Raw genomic sequence first — 23102 nt, forward strand, 5'->3', positions numbered from 1 at the left:
GCCCTCTTTGTGGGAGTGGGGTGCATGGGGTGGGCAGGAGTGGGGTAGGTCTGACCTGAGGGTGCCTAAATGGGGTGTGGTCATGGTTGACTTGGGGGGTTTGTGGATGTGGCTGTTGGTGCTGTGGTCTGGATGTAATTCTCTCTCTATGTGTTTCTATTCTCTCTCTTTCTTTCTTTTTCTCACTCCCTCTTTCTCACTACATCACTGCTGAAACCAACACTCTTCTCCAACCCAGAGTAACTCCCTCCCTCTCTCTCACTACATCACTGCTGAAACCAACACTCTTCTCCAACCCAGAGTAACTCCCTCCCTCTCTCTCTATCCTTGCCTCATCGTAACCTAGCCTAGATTAATTTCATTTCATACATGTACAAATCAAAACCAATCAATCAATCAATCAATCAATCAGTCTCATTAAGCATGTTGAGAGGTATTTCCAGAATGGACTGTCTGTGTCTGTCTGTCTGTCTGTCTGTCTGTCTGTCTCTCTAACTGTCTGTCTATCTGCTGTGTGCCCCCAGCTTCCTCCATCCTAACCTTCCTCTCTACAGCTGGCTATGTAACTGCCTGTCTGTCCATCTCTGCCTGCCTGCCTGTCTGTCTGTCTGTCTGTCTGTCTGTCTGTCTGTCTGTCTGTCTGTCTGTCTGTCTGTCTGTCTGTCTGCTGTGTGCCCCCAGCTTCCTCCATCCCAACCTCCCTTCCTCCCAGGGTCTGTCCCTGTCTGTGCCCCCAGGCTCAGGGGAAGTGGGGAGGCCCTCAGTTCCCGTTTGGGCCAGGGCGGAGGGGGATGGATGAGGTCACCCCGAATTCCCCATCATCCAGTATAACCACAAACCGCCACTCTGTTCCACGACAAAGCGGGCCCAGCCTACCACAGGACCCAGGCATAAGGCCCCAACTTTTATTTGCGCCAAGTCTTTTATTAATTTATGATTGTGTTTGGGGGAAGAGAGGGGAGGAGAGGGGAAAGAGGGGAAGACATGGGAAAGAGAGGGGAAGAGAGGAAAGGAAAGGGGAAGAGAGGGAGGAAAGGGGAAGAGAGGGGAAGAGAGGGGGAAGTGAGGGGAAGAGAGGGGAAGAGAGGGGATGAGAGGGGAAGAGAGGGGAAAAGAGGAAAGGAAAGGGGAAGAGAGGGGAAAAGAGGGGAAGAGAGGGGAGGAGAGGAGAAGAGAGGGGGAAGTGAGGGGAAGAGAGGGAAAGAGAGGGGAGGGGAGGAGAGGGGAGGAGAGGGGAAGAGAGTGGGAAGTGAGGGGAAGAGAGGGAAAGAGAGGAGAGGGGAAGAGAGGGGAGGAGAGGGGAAGAGAGGGGGAAGTGAGGGGAAGAGAGGAAAGGAAAGGGGAAGAGAGGGGAAGAGAGGGAGGAAAGGGGAAGAGAGGGAAAGAGAGGAAAGGAAAGGGGAAGAGAGAGGAAGAGAGGGAGGAAAGGGGAAGAGAGGGGAGGAGAGGGGAAGAGAGGGGAAGAGAGGGGGAAGAGAGGAAAGGAAAGGGGAAGAGAGGGGAAGAGAGGGAGGAAAGGGGAGGAGAGGGGAAGAGAGGGGAGGAGAGGGAAAGAGAGGGGATGAGAGGGGGAGAGAGGGGAGGAAAGGGGAAGAGAGGGGAAGAGAGGGGAGGAGAGGGGAAGAGAGGGGAGGAGAGGGGAAGAGAGGGGGAAGAGAGGGAAAGAGAGGAAAGGAAAGGGGAAGAGAGGGGAAGAGAGGGAGGAAAGGGGAAGAGAGGGGATGAGAGGGGAGGAGAGGGGAAGAGAGGGGATGAGAGGGGAAGAGAGGGGAAGAGAGGGGAGGAGAGGGAAAGAGATGGGATGAGAGGGGAAGAGAGGGGAGGAGAGGGAAAGAGAGGGGATGAGAGGGGAAAAGAGGAGGTGAGAGGGGAAGAGAGGGGAAGAAAGGGGAAGAGAGGGGGAAGTGAGGGGAGGAGAGGTGATGAGAGGAGAAAGAGAGGGGAAGTGAGGGGAGGAGAGGGGGAAGTGAGGGGAGGAGAGGGGAGGAGAGGGGAAGAGAGGGGGAAGTGAGGGAAAGAGAGGGAAAGAGAGGGGATGTGAGGGGAAAGAGAGGAAAGGAAAGGGGAAGTGAGGGGAGGAGAGGGGAAGAGAGGGGACGAGAGGGGAAGAGAGGGGGAAGTGAGGAGAAGAGAGGGGAGGAGAGGGGGGGAGAGGGGAAGAGAGGGGAAGAGACGGGAGGAAAGGGGAAGAGAGGGGAGGAGAGGGAAGGAAAGGGGAAGTGAGGGGATGAGAGGGGAAGAGAGGGGAGGAGATGGGGAAGTGAGGAGAAGAGAGGGAAAGAGAGGAAAGGAAAGGGGAAGAGAGGGGAGGAGAGAGGAAGAGAGGGGAGGAAAGGGGAAGAGAGAGGAAGAGAGGGGATTAAAGGGGAAGAGAGGGGATGAGAGGGGAAGAAAGGGGAAGAGAGGGGGAAGTGAGGGGAGGAGAGGGTAAGAGAGGGGAGGAGAGGGGGAAGTGAGGGGAGGAGAGGGGATGAGAGGAGAAAGAGAGGGGGAAGTGAGTGAATGAGAGGGAAAGAGAGGGGATGAAAGGGGAAGAGAGGGGAAGAGAGGGGGAAGTGAGGGGAGGAGAGAGGAAGTGAGGGGAGGAGAGGAAAGGAAAGGGGAAGAGAGGGGAAAGAGAGGGGAAGAGAGGGAAGGAGAGGGGAAAGAGAGGGGAGGAGAGGGAAGGAGAGGGGGAAGTGAGGGGAAGAGAGGGAAAGAGTGGGGATGAGAGGGGAGGAGAGGGGAAGAAAGGGAAAGAGAGGGGGAAATGAGGGGAGGAGAGAGGAAGTGAGGGGAGGAGAGGGGATGAGAGGAGAGGAGAAAGAGAGGGGGATGTGAGTGGAGGAGAGGGGGAAGTGAGGGGAGGAGAGGAGAAAGAGAGGGGGAAGTGAGGGGAGGAGAGGGGATGAGAGGAGAAAGAGAGGGGGAAGTGAGGGGAGGAGAGGGGATGAGAGGAGAAAGAGAGGGGGAAGTGAGTGGAGGAGAGGGGGAAGTGAGGGGAGGAGAGAGTGAAGTGAGAGAGGAGAGAGGAAGTGAGGGGGGGAGAGGGGATGAGAGGAGAAATAGAGGGGGAAGTCAGGGGAGGAGAGGGGGAAGTGAGGGGAGGAGAGGGGATGAGAGGAGAAAGAGAGGGGGAAGTGAGTGGAGGAGAGGGGGAAGTGAGGGGAGGAGAGGGGGAAGTGAGGGGAGGAGAGAGGAAGTGAGGGGATCTTTACATCTTCACTGGGCTACAATGTAAATGTTGCTCCGGTCTGGTGGGGTTATTTTCTTCCTATTTTCTCTCTTTCATTCTGGATTGTTATTCTTTTCTTTCTTTCTTTTGTTCCCTCTTTCTCACTAATATTCCCTCTTTCTCACTAATATTCCCTCTTTCTCACTAATATTCCCTCTTTCTTTATTTTATTGACTATTTATCTCCGTTCTTCCTATCCACTAAGATGTCTACTGCCTTCTGTTTTGCCATAAGCCAAGGTAGTGACAGGCGGCGTTGAGATACAGGTAATGGCCAAAATAAGTAAATGAGGGATGTTTTGAAAGCAGGTGCTTCCACACAGGTGTGGTTCCTGAGTTAATTAAGGAATTAACATCCCATCATGCTTAGGGTCATATATAAAAAAGCCCAGTTGTCCATTATTTGTCTACCATGGCTAGAAGAAGAGATCTCAGTGACTTTCAAAGAGCTGTCTCAAAGGAGCATAGGGGTGTGTGTGTGTGTGTGTGTGTGTGTGTGTGTGTGTGTGTGTGTGTGTGTGTGTGTGTGTGTGTGTGTGTGTGTGTGTGTGTGTGTGTGTGTGTGTGTGTGTGTGTGTGTGTGTGTGTGTGTGTGTGTGTCGGTGTGTGTGTGTGTCGGTGTGTGTGTGTGTATCGGTGTGTGCCCCGTATGAGTATCTACCTCATGAGCTCGGCCAGGCCCATAAAGACCATCAGAGCTGGGAGAGGAGAAAGATTTGATGGAGGATTGTTAAAGCACACACGCACGCACGCACACGCACACACATGCCAGGGCCAGGCATGTGCTGCACATTATCCCAGAGGAAGTCTGGAGGAGACAGAAACAGCACCACATCAATTCACCCATGAGACAGAGACTTCCAACAGATCTGATGTGATGGGCTGTGTCTGAACTAGCACCCTTTTCTCTATATAGTGCACTGCATTGGACCAGAGCCCTATGGGCTATGGTGCACTTCATATGGAATAGAGGGCCATTTAGGACGAAACCGCGGGCTCAGAGCGTCACAGACATAGTGAGTCTGCTGGGAGGAACCAAACCTACCTGATCCTACAGATCTGGAGGAAACCACATCAGTCAAGTGGTGATGGTGTCTTTCTGTATTCACACACAAAATAAAGTGTTTGAACGGGGCGTTGGGCCACGACGAGGAGCCGCCAGAACAACTTCAATGTGGCATAGATTCTCCAAGTGTCTGGAACTCTGGGGATGTGACAACATTCCTCCATGACAAACTCCACCGCAGGCGTCACTCCAAAATCTCCCAGAAGTGTTCAACAGGTTTGAGATCTGGTGACTGAGACACACACAAACACACACACATACACACACACACACACACACACACACACATACACACACACACACACACACACACACACACACACACACACACACACACACACACATACACAGTGAGAGCATTTTCAAAGGTAGTTTTTCCACTATGACACACAAAGCACACACAGATTATTATGGGACTGTGTTTGTAGAAGTTGACGTTTTTCCAGTCTGGACCTCTTCCCCTATTAGGCACACTGTGAAATCTGCTCCATGGTTACAAGCAGAGGAGAGGAGAGGGGGAGATCGCTGGGTTCTGGGTGGCTATGAGTTAGGTTGGCTGTAGACGGGGAGATGGGTAGTTTTAGGAGGAAGAAGGAGTAGATTGACAAGAGAAGGTTCATTGGGTTTTGGAGTTGCTGGTTAAGAGTTGGGTTTAGAGAGGGGGTTGGTTAGAAACTGAAGGTGAGAGAAAGAGAGAGAGAGAGTGTTGGCAGTTTGGAGGCTGTTGGCAGTATGGAGGCTGTCTTGGCAGCATGGGGTTGGTGCCTAAAGCCTATTTCGGCTGTTGCTCCTTCCTGAAACATTGCCACCCGATCCTTGCTGCCTGTCTCCCTACCTGCCTGCCTCCTTCCCTCCCTCCCTACCTGTCTCCCTGACTGCCTGCCAGACTCCCTGCCTGCCACACAGTCTCTCTGAAAGCCTGTCTTTATCCCTCCCTCCCTGCCTCCCTCCCTGCCTACCTGCCTCCCTCCCAGCCTCCCTCCCAGCCTCCCTCCCTGCCTGCCTGCCTGCCTGCCTGCCTGCCTGCCTGCCTGCCTGCCTCCCTCCCTCCCTCCCTCCGTGCCTGCCTGCCTGCCTGCCTGCCTGCCTCCCTCCCTCCCTCCCTCCCTCCCTCCCTCCCTCCCTCCCTCTGCTCTAGAGAAACATGTGGAACAGTTTACTTTAATGGAACTCTAAATTAGTGGTGGTTTGAAGCTGCCTGCAGCACTAGAGTGTAATTAACTGGCTCTGTTGAAAGAGAAAGAGTCAGAAAGAGAGGAGAGGAGAGAGAGAGAAAGAGAGGGCAGTGTGTGTGTGTGTGTGTGTGTGTGTGTGTGTGTGTGTGTGTGTGTGTGTGTGTGTGTGTGTGTGTGTGTGTGTGTGTGTGTGTGTGTGTGTGTGTGTGTGTGTGTGTGTGTGTGTGTGTGTGTGTGTGTGTGTGTGTGTGTGTGTGTGTGTGTGTGTGTGTGTGTGTGTGTGTGTGTGTGTGTGTGTGCTAGTATGTGAAAGATTTCTGTGTTTTCTGGGCAGACAGCCACTGCTTAGTGCCCCCCAGTGGCCAGACTGTCACTGTGCCTGCATCTCAACTAAATTCAAATCAAGGGGCTTTATTGGCATTGGAAACATATGTTAACATTACCAAAGCAAGTGAAGTAGATAATATACAAAAGTGAAATAAACAATAAAAATGAACAGTAAACATACTTACAGAAGTTCCAAAAGAATAAAGACATTACCAATGTCATATGCAGTGTTGTAACGATGTGCAAATGGTTAAAGTACAAAAGGGAAATAAATAAATATGGGTTTGTCTTGTGGCAACAGGTCACACATCTTGCTGCTGTGACGGCACACTGTAGTATTTCACCCAGTAGATATGGGAGTTTATCAAAATCGGGTTTGTTTTCGAATTCTTTGTGAATCTGTGTAATCTGAGGGAAATATGTGTCTCTAATATGGTCATACATTTGGCAGGAGGTTAGGAAGTGCAGCTCAGTTTCCACCTCATTTTGTGGGCAGTGTGCACATAGCCTGTCTTCTCTTGAGAGCCTGGTCTGCCTTCGGCGGCCTTTCTCAATAGCAAGGATATGCTCACTGAGTCTGTACATAGTCAAAGCTTTCCTTAAGTTTGGGTCAGTCACAGTGGTCAGGTATTCTGCCACTATGTACTCTCTGTTTAGGGCCAAATGGCATTCTAGTTTGCTCCGTTTTTATGTTACTTCTTTCCAATGTGACAAGTAATTCTCTTTTTGTTTTCTCATGATTTGGTTGGGTCTAATTGTGCTGTTGTCCTGGGGCGTTGTGGGGTGTGTTTGTGTTTGTGAACAGAGCCCCAGAATGAGCTTGGTTAGTGGACTCTTCTCCAGGTTCATCTCTCTGTAGGTGATGGATTTGCAATGGGAGGTTTGGGAATCGCTTCCATTTAGGTGGTTGTAGAATTTAACAGCTCTTTTCTGGATTTTGATCATTCGCGGGTATCGGCCTAATTCTGCTCTGCATGCATTATTTGGTGTTCTACGTTGTACACGGAGGATATTTTTGCAGAATTCTGCATGTGGAGTCTCAATTAGGTGTTTGTCAAATTTTGTGAATCTTTGTTGGTGAGTGGACCAAAAGAAAAGCACAATATTTGTCCATTAAAATAACATCAAATTGATCAAAAATACAGTGTAGACATTGTTAATGTTGTAAATGACTATTGTAGCTGGAAACAGCTTATTTTTTAATGGAATATCTACATAGGCGTACAGAGGCCCATTGTCAGCAACCATCACTCCTGTGTTCCAATGGCACGTTGTATTAGCTAATCCAAGTTTATCATTTTAAAAGGCTAATTAATCATTAGAAAACCCTTTTTCAATTATGTTAGCGCAGCTGAAAACGGTTGTGCTGATTAAAGTAGCAACAAAACTGGCCTTCTTTAGACAAGTTGAGTGTCTGGAGTATCAGCATTTGTGGGTTCGATTACAGGCTCAAAATGTCCAGAAACAAAGACCTTTCTTCTGAAACTCATCAGTCTATTATTGTTTTGAGAAATGAAGGCTATTCCATGCGAGAAATTGCCCAGAAACTGAAGATCTCGTACAACACTGTGTACTTCTCCCTTCACAGAACAGCGCAAACTGGCTCTAACCAGAATAAAAAGAGGCGTGGGAGGCCCCGGGGGACAACTGAGCAAGAGGACAAGTACATTAGAGTGTCTAGTTTGAGAAACAGACACCTCACAAGTCCTCAACTGGCAGCTTCATTAAATAGTACCCGCAAAACACCAGTCTCAACGTCAACAGTGAAGAGGCGACTCCGGGATGTTGGCCTTCTAGGCAGAGTTGCAAAGAAAAAGCCACATCTCAGACTGGCCAATAAAAATAAAAGATTAAGATGGGCACACAAACACAGACACTAGACAGAGGAAGATTGGAAAAAAGTGTTATGGACAGACAAATCTAAGTTTGAAGTGTTCGGATATGTCTGTTGCCCAAAATAAATTCAATTCATTTCAATCACAAAGAACATTCGTGAAACGCAGAAAAAATTAAAAGATGCTGAGTACTTTTGTCATGCATGGTGGAGGCAATGTGATGGTCTGGGGGTGGTTTGGTGGTGGTAAAGTCAGAAATTTGTACAGGGTAAAGGATATCTTGAAGAAGGAAGGCTATCACTCCATTTTGCAACGCCATGCCATACCCTGTGATCGGCAATTAATTGGAGCCAATTTCCTCCTACAGCAGGACAATCACCCAAACCACAGCTCCAAACTATGCAAGAACTATTTAGGGAAGAAGCAGTCAGCTGGTATTCTGTCTATAATGGAGTGGCCAGCACAGTCACCAGATCTCAACCCTATTGAGCTGTTGTGGGAGCAGCTTGACCGTATGGTACGTAAGAAGTGCCCATCAAGCCAATCCAATTTCTGGGAGGTGCTTCAGGAAACATGGTGTGAAATCTCTTCAGATTCCCTCAACAAATTGACAACTAGAATGCCAAAGGTCTGCAAGGCTGTAATTGCTGCAAATGGAGGATTCTTTAACGAAAGCAAAGTTTGAAGGACACAATTATTATTTCAATTAAAAATCATTATTTTTAACCTTGACTATATTTCATATCATTTTGCAACTCATTTCACGTATTTTATAAATACACTCTGTCGGTCTCTCTCTCTCTCTCTCTCTCTCTCTCTCTCTCTCTCTCTCTCTCTCTCTCTCTCTCTCTCTCTCTCTCTCTCTCTCTCTCTCTCTTTCTCTCTGTGTCTATCTATCTGTCTGTCTATCGCTGTCGGTCTGTCTGTCTGTCTGTCTATCTGTCTGTCTATCGCTGTCTGTCTGTCTGTCTGTCTGTCTGTCTGTCTGTCTGTCTGTCTGTGCAGTACTGCATTCTGCTCAGTTCAGCAATTCAGCCTCATTTTTTCCTCTTTAGTTCCTGCTCTGTATTCATTACCCAGAGTTCCCCTCAGTCTTGACTCTGTTTCCCCCTGGTTCACAAATCACAGCCGTTCCAAAAAAAGCAGCTCTATCTGAATTCCTTGGCTGTGCTGTTTCAAAAACAAGCATCTGACACCTACCACTCATAAAATGACTCTGTGTGCACAGCGCTAAGCTCCGAGATAGAGATAGAGACTTTACTTTGTGTGCTTTACTTTACCTGGGGCTGAGGAGGAGGGTGTATACAGGCTGGAGCTGATAAACTAGATGTGTACATTGGGCTGACTCAAGTAAAAGAAAGATGGAGAGAGTTAGAAATGGAGGAATATGCATAAGCACGTAGGCAGGCAACCATTGGGCTTCTCTCTATTTATTTCTCTCTCTCTCACTCTCTCTCTTTCTCCGTGCCTCATATGTTGAACCCTGTGTCTAGGCTTTTGGTCCTGGGGGATCGAGGCAGAGGGCAGAGAGGCTGCTGTGAGGCAGAGAGTGAGGCAGAGAGAGATAGCTGATTGCAGATAGCAGTGAAGCACATAGCTGTGAGGCAGTAAGGCAGAGAGCTGTGAGGCAGTAAGGCAGAGAGCTGTGAGGCAGTAAGGCAGATAGCTGTGAAGCAGAGAGCTGTGAGGCGAGAGCTGTGAGGCGGTGAGGCAGAGAGCTGTGAAGCAGAGAGCTGTGAGGCGAGAGCTGTGAGGCAGTAAGGCAGAGAGCTCTGAGGCAGAGAGCGCTGAAGCAGAGAGTTGTGAGGCAGAGAGCTGTGAGACAGAGAGCTGTGAGGCAGAGAGCTTTGAGGCAGTGAGGCAGAGAGCTGTGAGGCAGAGAGGCAGAGAGCTGTGAGGCAGAGGGCTTTGAGGCAGAGTACTGTGAGGCAGTGAGGCAGAGAGCTCTGAAGCAGAGAGCTGTGAGGCAGTGAGACAGAGAGCTGTGAGACAGAGAGCTGTGAGGTAGTGAGGCAGAGAGCTGTGAGGCAGAGAGCTGTGAGGCAGAGAGCTGTGAGGTAGTGAGGCAGAGAGCTGTGAGGCAGAGAGCTGTGAGACAGTGAGGCAGAGAGCTGTGAGGCAGAGAGCTGTGAGACAGTGAGGCAGAGAGCTGTGAGACAGAGCTGTGAGACAGAGAGCTGTGAGGCTGTGAGACAGAGAGCTGTGAGGCAGAGAGCTGTGAGACAGAGAGCTGTGAGGTAGTGAGGCAGAGAGCTGTGAGACAGTGAGGCAGAGAGCTGTGAGGGAGATAGCTGTGAGACAGTGAGGCAGAGAGCTGTGAGACAGAGAGCTGTGAGACAGAGAGCTGTGAGGCTGTGAGACAGAGAGCTGTGAGGCAGATAGCTGTGAGACAGTGAGACAGAGAGCTGTGAGACAGAGAGCTGTGAGGCAGTGAGACAGAGAGCTGTGAGGCAGAGAGCTGTGAGACAGTGAGGCAGAGAGCTTTGAGACAGAGAGCTGTGAGACAGAGAGCTGTGAGGCAGTGAGGCAGAGAGCTGTGAGACAGAGAGTGGTGAGGTAGTGAGGCAGAGAGCTGTGAGGCAGAGAGCTGTGAAGCAGTGAGGCAGAGAGCTGTGAAGCAGTGAGGCAGAGAGCTGTGAGGCAAAGAGGCAGAGAGCTGTGAGGCAGAGAGCTGTGAGGCAGTGAGACAGAGAGCTGTGAGGCTGTGAGAGAGAGGCAGAGAGCTGTTTATTTTTATTTTTTTATTTCACCTTTATTTAACCAGGTAGGCTAGTTGAGAACAAGTTCTCATTTGCAACTGCGACCTGGCCAAGATAAAGCATAGCAGTGTGAACAGACAACAACACAGAGTTACACATGGATTAAACAATAAACAAGTCAATAACATGGTAGAAAAAAGAGAATCTATATACAATGTGTGCAAAAGGCATGAGGTAGGCAATAAATCGAGTAATTACAATTTAGCAGATTAACACTGGAGTGATAAATCATCAGATGATTATGTGCAAGAAGAGATACTGGTGTGCAAAAGAGCAGAAAAGTAAATAAATAAAAGCAGTATGGGGGGTGAGGTAGGTAAATTGGGTGGGTAGTTTACAGATGGACTATGTACAGCTGCAGCGATCGGTTAGCTGCTCGGATAGCAGATTTTTAAAGTTGTTGAGGGAGAGAAAAGTCTCCAACTTCAGAGATTTTTGCAATTCGTTCCAGTCGCAGGCAGCAGAGAACTGGAAGGAAAGGCGTCCAAATGAGGTTTTGGCTTTAGGGATGATCAGTGAGATACACCTGCTGGAGCGCGTGCTACGGGTGGGTGTAGCCATCGTGACCAGTGAACTGAGATAAGGCGGCACTTTACCTAGCATAGCCTTGTAGATGACCTGGAGCCAGTGGGTCTGACGACGAACATGTAGCGAGGGCCAGCCGACTAGGGCATACAGGTCGCAGTGGTGGGTCGTATAAGCTAGGTCGGAACCGTCCAGGGTGGTGATGCTATTCGGGCGTGCGGGTGCAGGCAGCGAACGGTTGAAAAGCATGCATTTGGTTTTACTAGCGTTTAAGAGCAGTTGGAGGCCACGGAAGGAGTGTTGTATGGCATTGAAGCTCGTTTGGAGGTTAGATAGCACAGTGTCCAAGGAAGGGCCGGAAGTGTACAGAATGGTGTCGTTTGCATAGAGGTGGATCAGGGAATCGCCCGCAGCAAGAGCAACATCATTGATGTATACAGAGAAAAGAGTCGGCCCGAGAATTGAACCCTGTGGTACCCCCATAGAGACTGCCAGAGGACCGGACAACATGCCCTCCAATTTGATACACTGAACTCTGTCTGCAAAGTAGTTGGTGAACCAGGCAAGGCAGTCATTAGAAAAACCGAGGCTACTGAGTCTGCCGATAAGAATATGGTGATTGACAGAGTCGAAAGCCTTGGCCAGGTCGATGAAGACGGCTGCACAGTAATGTCTTTTATCGATGGCGGTTATGACATCGTTTAGTACCTTGAGCGTGGCTGAGGTGCACCCGTGACCGGCTCGGAAACCGGATTGCACAGTGGAGAAGGTACGGTGGGATTCGAGATGGTCAGTGATCAGTTTGTTGACTTGGCTTTCGAAGACCTTAGATAGGCAGGGCAGGATGGATATAGGTCTGTAACAGTTTGGGTCCAGGGTGTCTCCCCCTTTGAAGAGGGGGATGACCGCGGCAGCTTTCCAATCCTTGGGGATCTCAGATGATACGAAGGAGAGGTTGAACAGGCTGGTAATAGGGGGTGCGACAATGGCGGCGGACAGTTTCAGAAATAGGGGGTCCAGATTGTCAAGCCCAGCTGATTTGTATGGGTCCAGGTTTTCCAGCTCTTTTAGAACATCTGCTATCTGGATATGGGTAAAGGAGAAGCTGGGGAGGCTTGGGCGAGTAGCAGCGGGGGGGGAGGGGCTGTTGGCCAAGGTTGGAGTCGCCAGGAGGAAGGCATGGCCAGCCATTGAGAAATGTTTGTTGAAGTTTTCGATTATCATGGACTTATCAGTGGTGACCGTGTTACCTAGCCTCAGTGAAGTGGGCAGCTGGGAGGAGGTGCTCTTGTTTTCCATGGACTTTACAGTATCCCAGAACTTTTTGGAGTTAGAGCTACAGGATGCAAATTTCTGCTTGAAAAAGCTGGCCTTTACTTTCCTGACTGACTGCGTGTATTGGTTCCTGACTTCCCTGAACAGTTGCATATCGCGGGGGCTCTTCGATGCTATTGCAGTTCGCCACAGGATGTTTTTGTGCTGGTCGAGGGCAGTCAGGTCTGGAGTGAACCAAGGGCTATATCTGTTCTTGGTTCTGCATTTTTTGAACGGAGCATGCTTGTCTAATATGGTGAGGAAGTAACTTTTAAAGAATGACCAGGCATCCTCAACTGACGGGATGAGGTCAATATCCTTCCAGGGTACCCGGGCCAGGTCGATTAGAAAGGCCTGCTCGCAGAAGTGTTTTAGGGAGCGTTTGACAGTGATGAGGGGTGGTCGTTTGGCCGAGGACCCGTGGCGGATACAGGCAATGAGGCAGTGATCGCTGAGATCTTGATTGAAGACAGCAGAGGTGTATTTGGAGGGCAAGTTGGTCAGGATAATGTCTATTAGGGTGCCCATGTTTACGGATTTAGGGTTGTACCTGGTGGGTTCCTTGATGATTTGTGTGAGATTGAGGGCATCAAGCTTAGATTGTAGGACTGCCGGGGTGTTAAGCATATCCCAGTTTAGGTCACCTAACAGAACAAACTCTGAAGCTAGATGGGGAGCGATCAATTCACAGATGGTGTCCAGGGCACAGCTGGGAGCTGAGGGGGGTCGGTAGCAGGCGGCAACAGTGAGAGACTTATTTCTGGAGAGATTAATTTTTAAAATTAGAAGTTCGAACTGTTTGGGCATAGACCTGGAAAGTATGACAGAACTTTTCAGGCTATCTCTGCAGTAGATTGCAACTCCTCCCCCTTTGGCAGTTCTATCTTGACGGAAAGTGTTATAGTTGGGTATGGAAATCTCAGAATTTTTGGTGGCCTTCCTAAGCCAGGATTCGGACACGGCAAGGACATCAGGGTTGGCAGAGTGTGCTAAAGCGGTGAGTAAGGCAAACTTAGGGAGGAGGCTTCTGATGTTGACATGCATGAGGCCAAGGCTTTTTCGATCACAGAAGTCAACAAATGAGGGTGACTGGGGACATGCAGGGCCTGGGTTTACCTCCACATCACCCGAGGAACAGAGGAGTAGTAGGATGAGGGTGCGGCTAAAGGCTATCAAAACTGGTCGCCTAGAGCGTTGGGGACAAGGAAAAAAAGGAGCAGATTTATGGGCGTGGTAGAATAGATTCTGGGCATAATGTGCAGACCAGGGTATGGTGGGGCACGGGTACAGCGGAGGCAAGCCCAGGCACTGGGTGATGATAAGAGAGGTTGTATCTCTGGACATGCTGGTCTCAATGGGTGAGGTCACCGCATGTGTGGGGGGTGGGACAAAGGAGGTATCAGAGGTACGGAGAGTGGAACTACGGGGTCCATTGCAAACCAAAACAATGATAACTAGCCTGAACAACAGTATGCAAGGCATATTGATATTTGAGGGAGACATGCAATAAGGCGTAAAGTGATTGCAGGTCTTGATTGGGAGAGCTAGCTAAAACAACAGGTGATATAACAGCAGCTAGTCAGCTAACACAGCAACAGTAGGTAAAAATGGCGAAGGCTAGGCAGAGAGGGTCGGATTAACTACACACAGATCCTGAGTTAAAGCACAGAGCCGACAGATAAAACACAAATAAACGGAATGGAGTACCGTGAATTAATGGACAGTCAAGCAGGCATCAGCTATGTAGCCAAGTGATCATAGTGTCCAGGGGGCAGCCGTAGATGGAGCAGTGAGGCCTCCACTAAGCTAGCCCGCGGCGTTTAAAGTTAGTAGCCCGGGGGGAGGTCTGCTCAGACGGAGGGGGTCTGCTCAGACGGAGGCCGGTTGAGGGCACAGCGGATGGGCTATTCGTCTGCAGACCAGACGTGGTCGTGTCGACAGAGAATCCAAGCCGGATGGCGATGGCGAAAGAGAGGTTGTCTGTTCAGATAGCAGCCGATATGCTCAAGACAGCTAACGATTAGCGTGCCGCAGTTAGCATATGGGCGTTCAGGTTACGTCGCGATGGAGGGGCCAGTTGAATAACTCCCTCGGGCAGATAACGTCGGTATCCCAGTCGTGAAGGCCCGGTGGGGCTCCGCATCGGCAGTAAACGGGTCCGGATAGGTGATTGTAGCCCAGGAGTGGCTGATGGAACTCTTCAGCTGGCTAGCTCCGGGATAATTGGTGTTTGCTCCGGAATTGATGTTAGCCAATAGTCACTCGGATAGCAGCTGGTTAGCTGCAAGATCCAGGTGTAAATGTCCAGAGCTTGCGGTAAAAATCCGGGGATATGGAGAGAAAAAAGGTCTGGTATGCTCTGGTCTGAGTCGCGTTGTACAAAACTGGCAATAGTTTTCCGAGCTAAAGGATAGCTGATGAGCGCTAGCTGTGGTTAGCTGAACTACTAACGTTAGCTTGTGAGCTGGCTAACTTCTGGCTAGCTTCTGTTGTAGATTTCGGATACGAGGTGAATAATACCTTTGAGGAAAAAAAACAGATCCGCACCACATTTGGTGAGGTGGGTTGCAGGAGAGTGTTTTGAAGTTGAGTTTTTAAGAAGAAAAAAATATATAAAAAGAAATGCGAAGAAAAATATATAAAATATATATACACGGGACAGGACGAGGACAAAGGACATCTGACTGCTACGCCATCATGGATTCTGTGAGGCAGAGAGGCAGGCTGCTGTGCTGGGTTGGCAGAATGAACAGAGAGCCTCTTTATTGTGGAGTTCTGCTGATTTAAATCATATGGCATAGCCTGGAATCACTGCAAAATTATGGAAGCCTCTTCAACTCTCACAGTTGCTCATATCTCTCTGTGTTGATATGTCACTCTTCAACTCACATTTTTTCATATCTCTCTGTGTTGATATGTCACTCTTCAACTCTCACAGTTTCTCATATCTCTCTGTGTTGATATGTCACTCTTCAACTCTCACAGTTTCTCATATCTCTCTGTGTTGATATGTCACTCTTCAACTCTCACAGTTTCTCATATCTCTCTGTGTTGATATGTCACTCTTCAACTCTCACAGTTTCTCATATCTCTCTGTGTTGATATGTCACTCTTCCCTCCCCCATACCTGTTTTTACCATTGTATTGTAGTTTGCACATCCCTCTGAAATTGCTTGTTTGGAATAAACTGTTCAGTGTTCCAGAAATATCAATCCTCAGAGTTGATGTAAGGTGAACAGTGTTTGTAGAACATAAATAACATTTGGACAATACTCCAACTGTTCTCATTACTTAATGTGACAACATGATGAAGTAGTTATTCTTCACTGTATAGATCGGAAAAACAATGTTCCTCTTTGTGTGTCTTCTGATAGATGCGTCGTATGATCATTCCAACCAGAAGTCTCCTGAACCAACCAGAACCTGTGCCCCTCATCCACTCCAGTGCCCTGGTAGGCTGCCTCTGGAAGAATTTTCCAGGGTCTTCCAGGTGGTGTGTGTCTGATATTCCCCAGCCCAACGGCCTGAGACAAAGGGTCTGTCTGGGATACCACCAGCCTTCTAGGTACTCCTCTCCTCTCTGTTACCATGGCTACCAACAGGGAGCGGCAGGTGGGTCACATGACAGGGTTTCCACCGGCTGTCTACCCATTTGCCTTCAACTCCATGCGGAACCACTCCCCCTTCGACCTGCTGGCCAATAGCAGACTGTTTGGGAGGTTCAGCACGGACCTCCCTAAAGAAATGGCCGCACTCTGTAAGTGATGTTACTCAAATGTGTGTGTGTGTGTGTGTGTGTGTGTGTGTGTGTGTGTGTGTGTGTGTGTGTGTGTGTGTGTGTGTGTGTGTGTGTGTGTGTGTGTGTGTGTGTGTGTGTGTGTGTGTGTGTGTATACCCAATCATCCACGAGTGTGTGTGTCATTATTACATGTGAAACAGAAAATGCTACATTTTATTTGAACATGTATTCATCTGTTTGAAATAAGAGGCAATGAGGTAAAGAAAGGAAAGGGAAAGGGGGATACCTAGTCAGTTGCACAACTGAATGCATTCAACTGAAATGTGTCTTCCGCATTTAAACCCTCTCGAATGGAGCAGTTCCATAACATTGTGTTGATTATTTGTTGCTTTAGATGATGTCATGGTTCCAAACTCTGAGAGTCAGTAAAGTAAAGCAGGCGTCCATTAAACAAGTCTCAAATAACAGACAAAACAATATCCTTTTCACATGAGGCGATGAAAGGCGTGTATGTCGGGGATTGTGATGGGTGTGGGTGGCAACAGCTGAGGAAAAGCTACCGAGCCCCCCCACCTCTCTGTGTGCAGTCTCTCTCTCTCTCGCTCTCTTTCTCCTCTCTCTCTCTCTCTCTCACTCCTCAGCACAGCATGCCTGAGCACCTCTCCAGCCTTTCAGATGTCAATCACTACCTTCCCCTGCTGCTGCCCACTTTATCCTCAAGGTATTGAGAGAGAGAGAGAGAAACAGAGAGAGAGAGAATATAAGGAGAGCACCCTAAGGTAATATCCTAGTGTGATGGAATCCAAGAACCCACCCTGCTAGGAAAACACAGGAGAGTTCTGGTTGGAATGATCATACGACGCATCTATCAGAAGACACGTGTTAAAACAAAAACAAATATCAAAGGGTCACAGGCACCAATTGTTAAATTGTTGTTCATACATGCATAGATTAGATAGTTGTCAGATCTTTATGTTAAAAGAGAATCTGTTCTCAATAAGTTACGCGTTATATGCAAAAGTATGTGGACACTACTTCAAATTAGTGGATTTGGCTATTTCAGCCACACCCGTTGCTAACAGGGGTATAAAGGACACAGCCATGCAATCTCCATAGACAAACATTGGCAGTAGAATTGCCTTACTGAAGAGCTCAGTGACTTTTAACGTGGCACCGTCATATGATGCCACCTTTCAAACAAATAATTTCATCAAATTTCTGCCCTGCTAGAGCTGCCCTGGTCAACTATATGTGCTGTTATTGTGAAGTTGAAACGTCTAAGAGCAACAGCGGCTCATCTGCGTAGTGGTAGGCTACACAAGATCACAGAACAGGACCGTAGAGTGCTGAAGCTTGCAGTGCATAAAAATGGTCTGTCCTCGGTTGCAACACTCACTACCGAGTTCCAAACTACCTCTGGAAGCAACGTCAGCGCAATAACTGTTTGTCGGGAGCTTCTTGAAATGGGTTTCCATGGTCGAGCATTCGCACACAAGCCTAAGATCACCATGCGCAATGCCAAGCGTCGGCTCCATTGGACCAGTGGAAACACATTCTCTGGAGTGATGAGTCACGCTTCACCATCTGGCAGTCCAACGGACAAATCTGGGTTAGGTGGATGCCAGGAGAACGCTACCTGCCCGAATGCATAGTGCCAACTGTAAAGTTTGGTGGAGGAGGAATAATGGTCGGGGTCTGTTTTTGATAGTTCGGGCTAGACCCCTTAGTTCCAGTGAAGGGAAATCTTAACGCTACAGCATACGTTGACTTTCTATACGATTCTGTGCTTCCAACTTTGTGACAACAGTTTGGGGAAGGCCCTTCCCTGTTTCAGCATGACAATACCCCCGTGCACAAAGTAAGGTCTATACAGAAATGGTTTGTCGAGATCAGTGTGGAAGAACTTGACTGGCCTGTACAAATTCCTCAATGCGGTTGAGGAAAGGCGAGTAGGGGGGAGGAAAAGGGAAACCATTCTTGGATGGGCTGCAAACCAGTTTGTGATTGCATGTGAATGGTGGAATGCTACAGTGTCCCATGCAATCACTAATGTCCTGATGTTTCCTCCCACCTGTTCCCTTTCTGCTTCTGGCACCAGTTGTTGGTGGAGGTCATCTCAAAACAAAAGGCGGCGCTCAGTGTTGTAGGGACCAATCTGGCATTTCTGCAGGACCAAACCAGCACTGGAGACTGCAGCACACATTGTGATATTTGCTCCTCTCTGACCCGGCACATCAACGGTGGCCCTTTTCGCCATGACGTTTCTTTCTCGCCGACGTGTTTTTCCCAGGTTAAACCCTGCCTCATCTATATTCATTATTTAATCTGATTAGCCTCCAACTCCATGACTCTCTGAAAGAAAACACAGTGTGTGTAAATGCTTTTCAGTATGTCCTACTGTATGTACTGTAACCCATGTTTACATGTAGAGTAGCATAGTGTAAAATGGATAGACATCATACCTGGACGTATTGGTGCCGGAGTTCCTTGACCCGCTCACTGTTCCTTTCAAAAGGAACCGTGTACAACTGTTTCATTCCAACTCTGTGTTTGGTCAGATTCCAAGCAATGGTAGTCAGACTGATGCTTTCCACATTGTGAAATACCAGGTTGTCCTGTACAATTCTGGTCTGAATTTCTCTCAGTTTTATTGCATTGTCAGCAATGACCAATCCTACAATGGCTCTTGGTCTTCACTGAGGAGCTTTCCTCTTCCCCCAGAGGGAGGAAGACATTGCGTCCTTTAGAGGAACAAAAATACAACATATGTATTTGCATTGGGTCTGGTGGCCTACAGTTACAGTGTGACATAACAACAGTAATGTTAGAAGAAGCCCTTGTGAAATGCATTACTTACCTGTTGGTTTGTTGAAAATTACGGATAATGGAAGCCACGGTTGACTGTCTGAGATTAGGCTGGACTCTTTCACCAGTCTCTCTCAGTGATAGACCATGGTATTAGGCTGGACTCTTTCACTAGTCTCTCTCAGTGATAGACCATTGTATTAGGCTGGACTCTTTCACCAGTATCTCTCAGTGATAGACCATGTTATTAGACTGGACTCTTTCACCAGCCTCTCTCAGTGATAGACCATGTTATTAGGCTGGACTCTTTAACCAGCCTCTCTCAGTGATAGACCATGTTATTAGACTGGACTCTTTAACCAGCCTCTCTCAGTGATAGACCATGTTATTAGACTGGACACTTTCACCAGCCTCTCTCAGTGATAGACCATGTTATTAGACTGGACTCTTTCACCAGCCTCTCTCAGTGATATACCATGTTATTAGGCTGGACTCTTTCACCAGCCTCTCTCAGTGATAGACCATGTTATTAGACTGGACTCTTTAACCAGCCTCTCTCAGTGATAGACCATGGTTTATCACATGGTCTTTGATAGTGGCTCTTATTTCATCAGTGACCACAGCTCTTACTCTCCTTTGAACACCACCACACATTCTTACTCCTCTCCTCCTACCTCTACTTCTCCCTGGTTCTGGTCCAACTACTCCTATCCCTGGTCCAACTACTCCTCTCCCTGGTCCAACTACTCCTCTGCCTGGTCCATCTACTCCTATCCCTGGTCCAACTACTCCTCTCCCTGGTCCAACTACTCCTCTCCCTGGTCCAACTACTCCTCTCCCTGGTCCAACTACTCCTATCCCTGGTCCAACTACTCCTCTCCCTGGTCCAACTACTCCTCTCCCTGGTCCAACTACTCCTCTCCCTGGTCCAACTATTCCTCTGCCTGGTCCAACTACTCCTCTCCCTGGTCCAACTACTCCTCTCCCTGGTCCAACTACTCCTCTCCCTGGTCCAACTACTCCTCTCCCTGGTCCAACTACTCATCTGCCTGGTCCAACTACTCCTCTCCCTGGTCCAACTACTCATCTCTCTGGTCCAACTACTCCTCTCCCTGGTCCAACTACTCCTCTCCCTGGTCCAGCTACTCCTCTGCTTGGTCCATCTACTCCTATCCCTGGTCCAACTACTCCTCTCCCTGGTCCAACTACTCCTCTCCCTGGTCCAACTACTTCTCTCCCTGGTCCAGCTACTCCTCTGCCTGGTCCATCTACTCCTATCCCTGGTCCAACTACTCCTTTCCCTGGTCCAACTACTCCTCTCCCTGGTCCAGCTACTCCTCTCCCTGGTCCATCTACTCCTCTCCCTGGTCCAACTACTCCTCCCCTGGTCCAGCTACTCCTCTGCCTGGTCCAGCTACTCCTCTGCCTGGTCCAGGTTCTCCTCTCCCTGATCCAACTACTCCTCTCCCTGGTCCAACTACTCCTCTCCCTGGTCCAGCTACTCCTCTCCCTGGTCCAGCTACTCCTCTCCCTGATCCAACTACTCCTCTCCCTGGTCCAACTACTCCTCTCCCTGGTCCAACTACTCCTCTCCCTGGTCCATCTACTCCTCTCCCTGGTCCAACTACTCCTCCCCTGGTCCAGCTACTCCTCTGCCTGGTCCAGCTACTCCTCTGCCTGGTCCAGCTACTCCTCTGCCTGGTCCAGCTACTCCTCTGCCTGGTCCAGCTACTCCTCTCCCTGGTCCAACTACTCCTCTCCCTGGTCCAGCTACTCCTCTGCCTGGTCCAGCTACTCCTCTCCCTGGTCCAACTACTCCTCTCCCTGGTCCAACTACTCCTCTCCCTGGTCCAGCTACTCCTCTGCCTGGTCCAGCTTCTCCTCTCCCTGATCCAACTACTCCTCTCCCTGGTCCAGCTACGCCTCTCCCTGGTCCAGCTACTCCTCTGCCTGGTCCAGCTTCTCCTCTCCCTGGTCCAACTACTCCTCTGCCTGGTCCAGCTTCTCCTCTCCCTGGTACAACTACTCCTCTCCCTCATCCAGAGATGATTTGTTCTCTCTCTGTTCCTCTGTGTTGTTCTGTATCCACATTGAACAAAATCAATCCAAAGAGTCCCTTTTTTACAGTGTATGTTCATGTAATTGAAGAACTTCAACACCTTGATATTGGACTCAGCTGTGGTTGGTCTATTTTACATAACTTACAGTAAATCAGCTATTTCTCAATGTTTCAATGATCTGTTCATTCAAAAATGCGTATCAGCTGTTTCAATATAGCTTTTGAGCTGCTGTTGTTGCAGAAGTAGAGGCTTTATACCACAGGTGTCAAACTCATTCCACGGGGGGCCGAGTGTCCGCGGGTTTTCGCTCCTCCCTTGTACTTGATTGATGAATTAACATCGCTAATTAGTTAGGAACTCCCCACACCTGGTTGTCTAGTGCTTTATTGAAAGGAAAAACCAAAAACCTGCAGACACTAGGCCCTCCGTGGAATGAGTTTGACACCCCTGCTTTATACTATATTTAAGGTTTTGAACATTAGCTCTTAATTTCTAGCATGCTGTGTGCAAGCATTTGTAAATATGACAAGAAAGATCCATAACTTTGGTATTGGGTAAGCTTGTATGTAAAGAAAATGTAAGCATTTTAGAAACGTGTTAATTGACTGCATATTCTGTGAAAACAACATGAATTGTGTTAATGGTCTGGTCCACAACTAATGGATGTTGTGCTAATTGTGTTGAGACTTTTGAAAATGTGACGACAGATTGGACAAAAGGATGTTAGCGATTGTAAAAAAAAAAAAACTGTAATGACCATTCATCATCACCTAGAACACACAGGGACAATATGATTTTGGATTGAGATGTTCGACAAGCAGGTGTCCACATACTTTTGGTCATATAGTTTACCTTGTTTAATAAATGTTGCACTTGCCATGCTGTAGTATCAGGTCCGTGGGGGTGAGAGGTTGTGTGGTAGTATCAGGTCCGTGGGGGTGAGAGGTTGTAGGGTAGTATCAGGTCCGTGGGGGTGAGAGGTTGTAGTGTAGTATCAGGTCCGTGGGGGTGAGAGGTTGTATGGTAGTATCAGGTCCGTGGGGGTGAGAGGTTGTATGGTAGTATCAGGTCCGTGGGGGTGAGAGGTTGTGTGGTAGTATCAGGTCCGTGGGGGTGAGGGGTTGTATGGTAGTATCAGGTCCGTGGGGGTGAGGGGTTGTAGGGTAGTATCAGTTCCGTGGGGGTGAGGGGTTGTATGGTAGTATCAGGTCCGTGCGGGTGAGGGGTTGTAGGGTAGTATCAGGTCCGTGGGGGTGAGGGGTTGTATGGTAGTATCAGGTCCGTGGGGGTGAGAGGTTGTAGTGTAGTATCAGGTCCGTGGGGGTGAGGGGTTGTAGGGCAGTATCAGGTCCGTGGGGGTGAGGGGTTGTATGGTAGTATCAGGTCCGTGGGGGTGAGGGGTTGTAGGGTAGTATCAGGTCCGTGGGGGTGAGGGGTTGTAGTGTAGTATCAGGTCCGTGGGGGTGAGAGGTTGTATGGTAGTATCAGGTCCGTGGGGGTGAGGGGTTGTATGGTAGTATCAGGTCCGTGGAGGTGAGGGGTTGTATGGTAGTATCAGGTCCGTGGGGGTGAGATGTTGTAGGGTAGTATCAGGTCCGTGGGGGTGAGAGGTTGTAGGGTAGTATCAGGTCCGTGGGGGTGAGGGGTTGTATGATAGTATCAGGTCCGTGGGGGTGAGGGGTTGTATGGTAGTATCAGGTCCGTGGGGGTGAGGGGTTGTAGGGTAGTATCAGGTCCGTGGGGGTGAGGGGTTGTATGGTAGTATCAGGTCCGTGGGGGTGAGGGGTTGTATGGTAGTATCAGGTCCGTGGGGGTGAGGGGTTGTAGGGTAGTATCAGGTCCGTGGGGGTGAGAGGTTGTAGTGTAGTATCAGGTCCGTGGGGGTGAGGGGTTGTAGGGTAGTATCAGGTCCGTGGGGGTGAGAGGTTGTATGGTAGTATCAGGTCCGTGGGGGTGAGAGGTTGTAGTGTAGTATCAGGTCCGTGGGGGTGAGAGGTTGTAGGGTAGTATCAGGTCCGTGGGGGTGAGAGGTTGTAGGGTAGTATCAGACCCGTGGGGGTGAGGGGTTGTATGGTAGTATCAGGTCCGTGGGGGTGAGGGGTTGTAGGGTAGTATCAGGTCCGTGGGGGTGAGGGGTTGTAGGGTAGTATCAGGTCCGTGGGGGTGAGGGGTTGTATGGTAGTATCAGGTCCGTGGGGGTGAGGGGTTGTAGGGTAGTATCAGGTCCGTGGGGGTGAGGGGTTGTATGGTAGTATCAGGTCCGTGGGGGTGAGGGGTTGTATGG

The 23102-nt window shown here is 49.2% G+C and overlaps 1 protein-coding gene across 1 annotated transcript in view; it reads left to right on the forward strand.

The window, feature by feature from the left end:
• The window catches only part of LOC129829702 (retinoic acid receptor gamma-A-like), a 116373-nt gene that overhangs the window by 18256 nt on the left and 75015 nt on the right, over positions 1-23102 (forward strand). The window contains exon 2 of the mRNA XM_055891562.1: positions 15589-15971. Coding sequence (XP_055747537.1) covers positions 15803-15971 — 169 coding nt within the window. The 5' untranslated portion in view covers positions 15589-15802. The remainder of the gene's footprint in view (positions 1-15588; positions 15972-23102) is intronic.

The sequence above is a fragment of the Salvelinus fontinalis genome, chromosome 31 (assembly GCF_029448725.1).
Source record: "Salvelinus fontinalis isolate EN_2023a chromosome 31, ASM2944872v1, whole genome shotgun sequence".
Lineage (NCBI taxonomy): Eukaryota > Metazoa > Chordata > Actinopteri > Salmoniformes > Salmonidae > Salvelinus > Salvelinus fontinalis.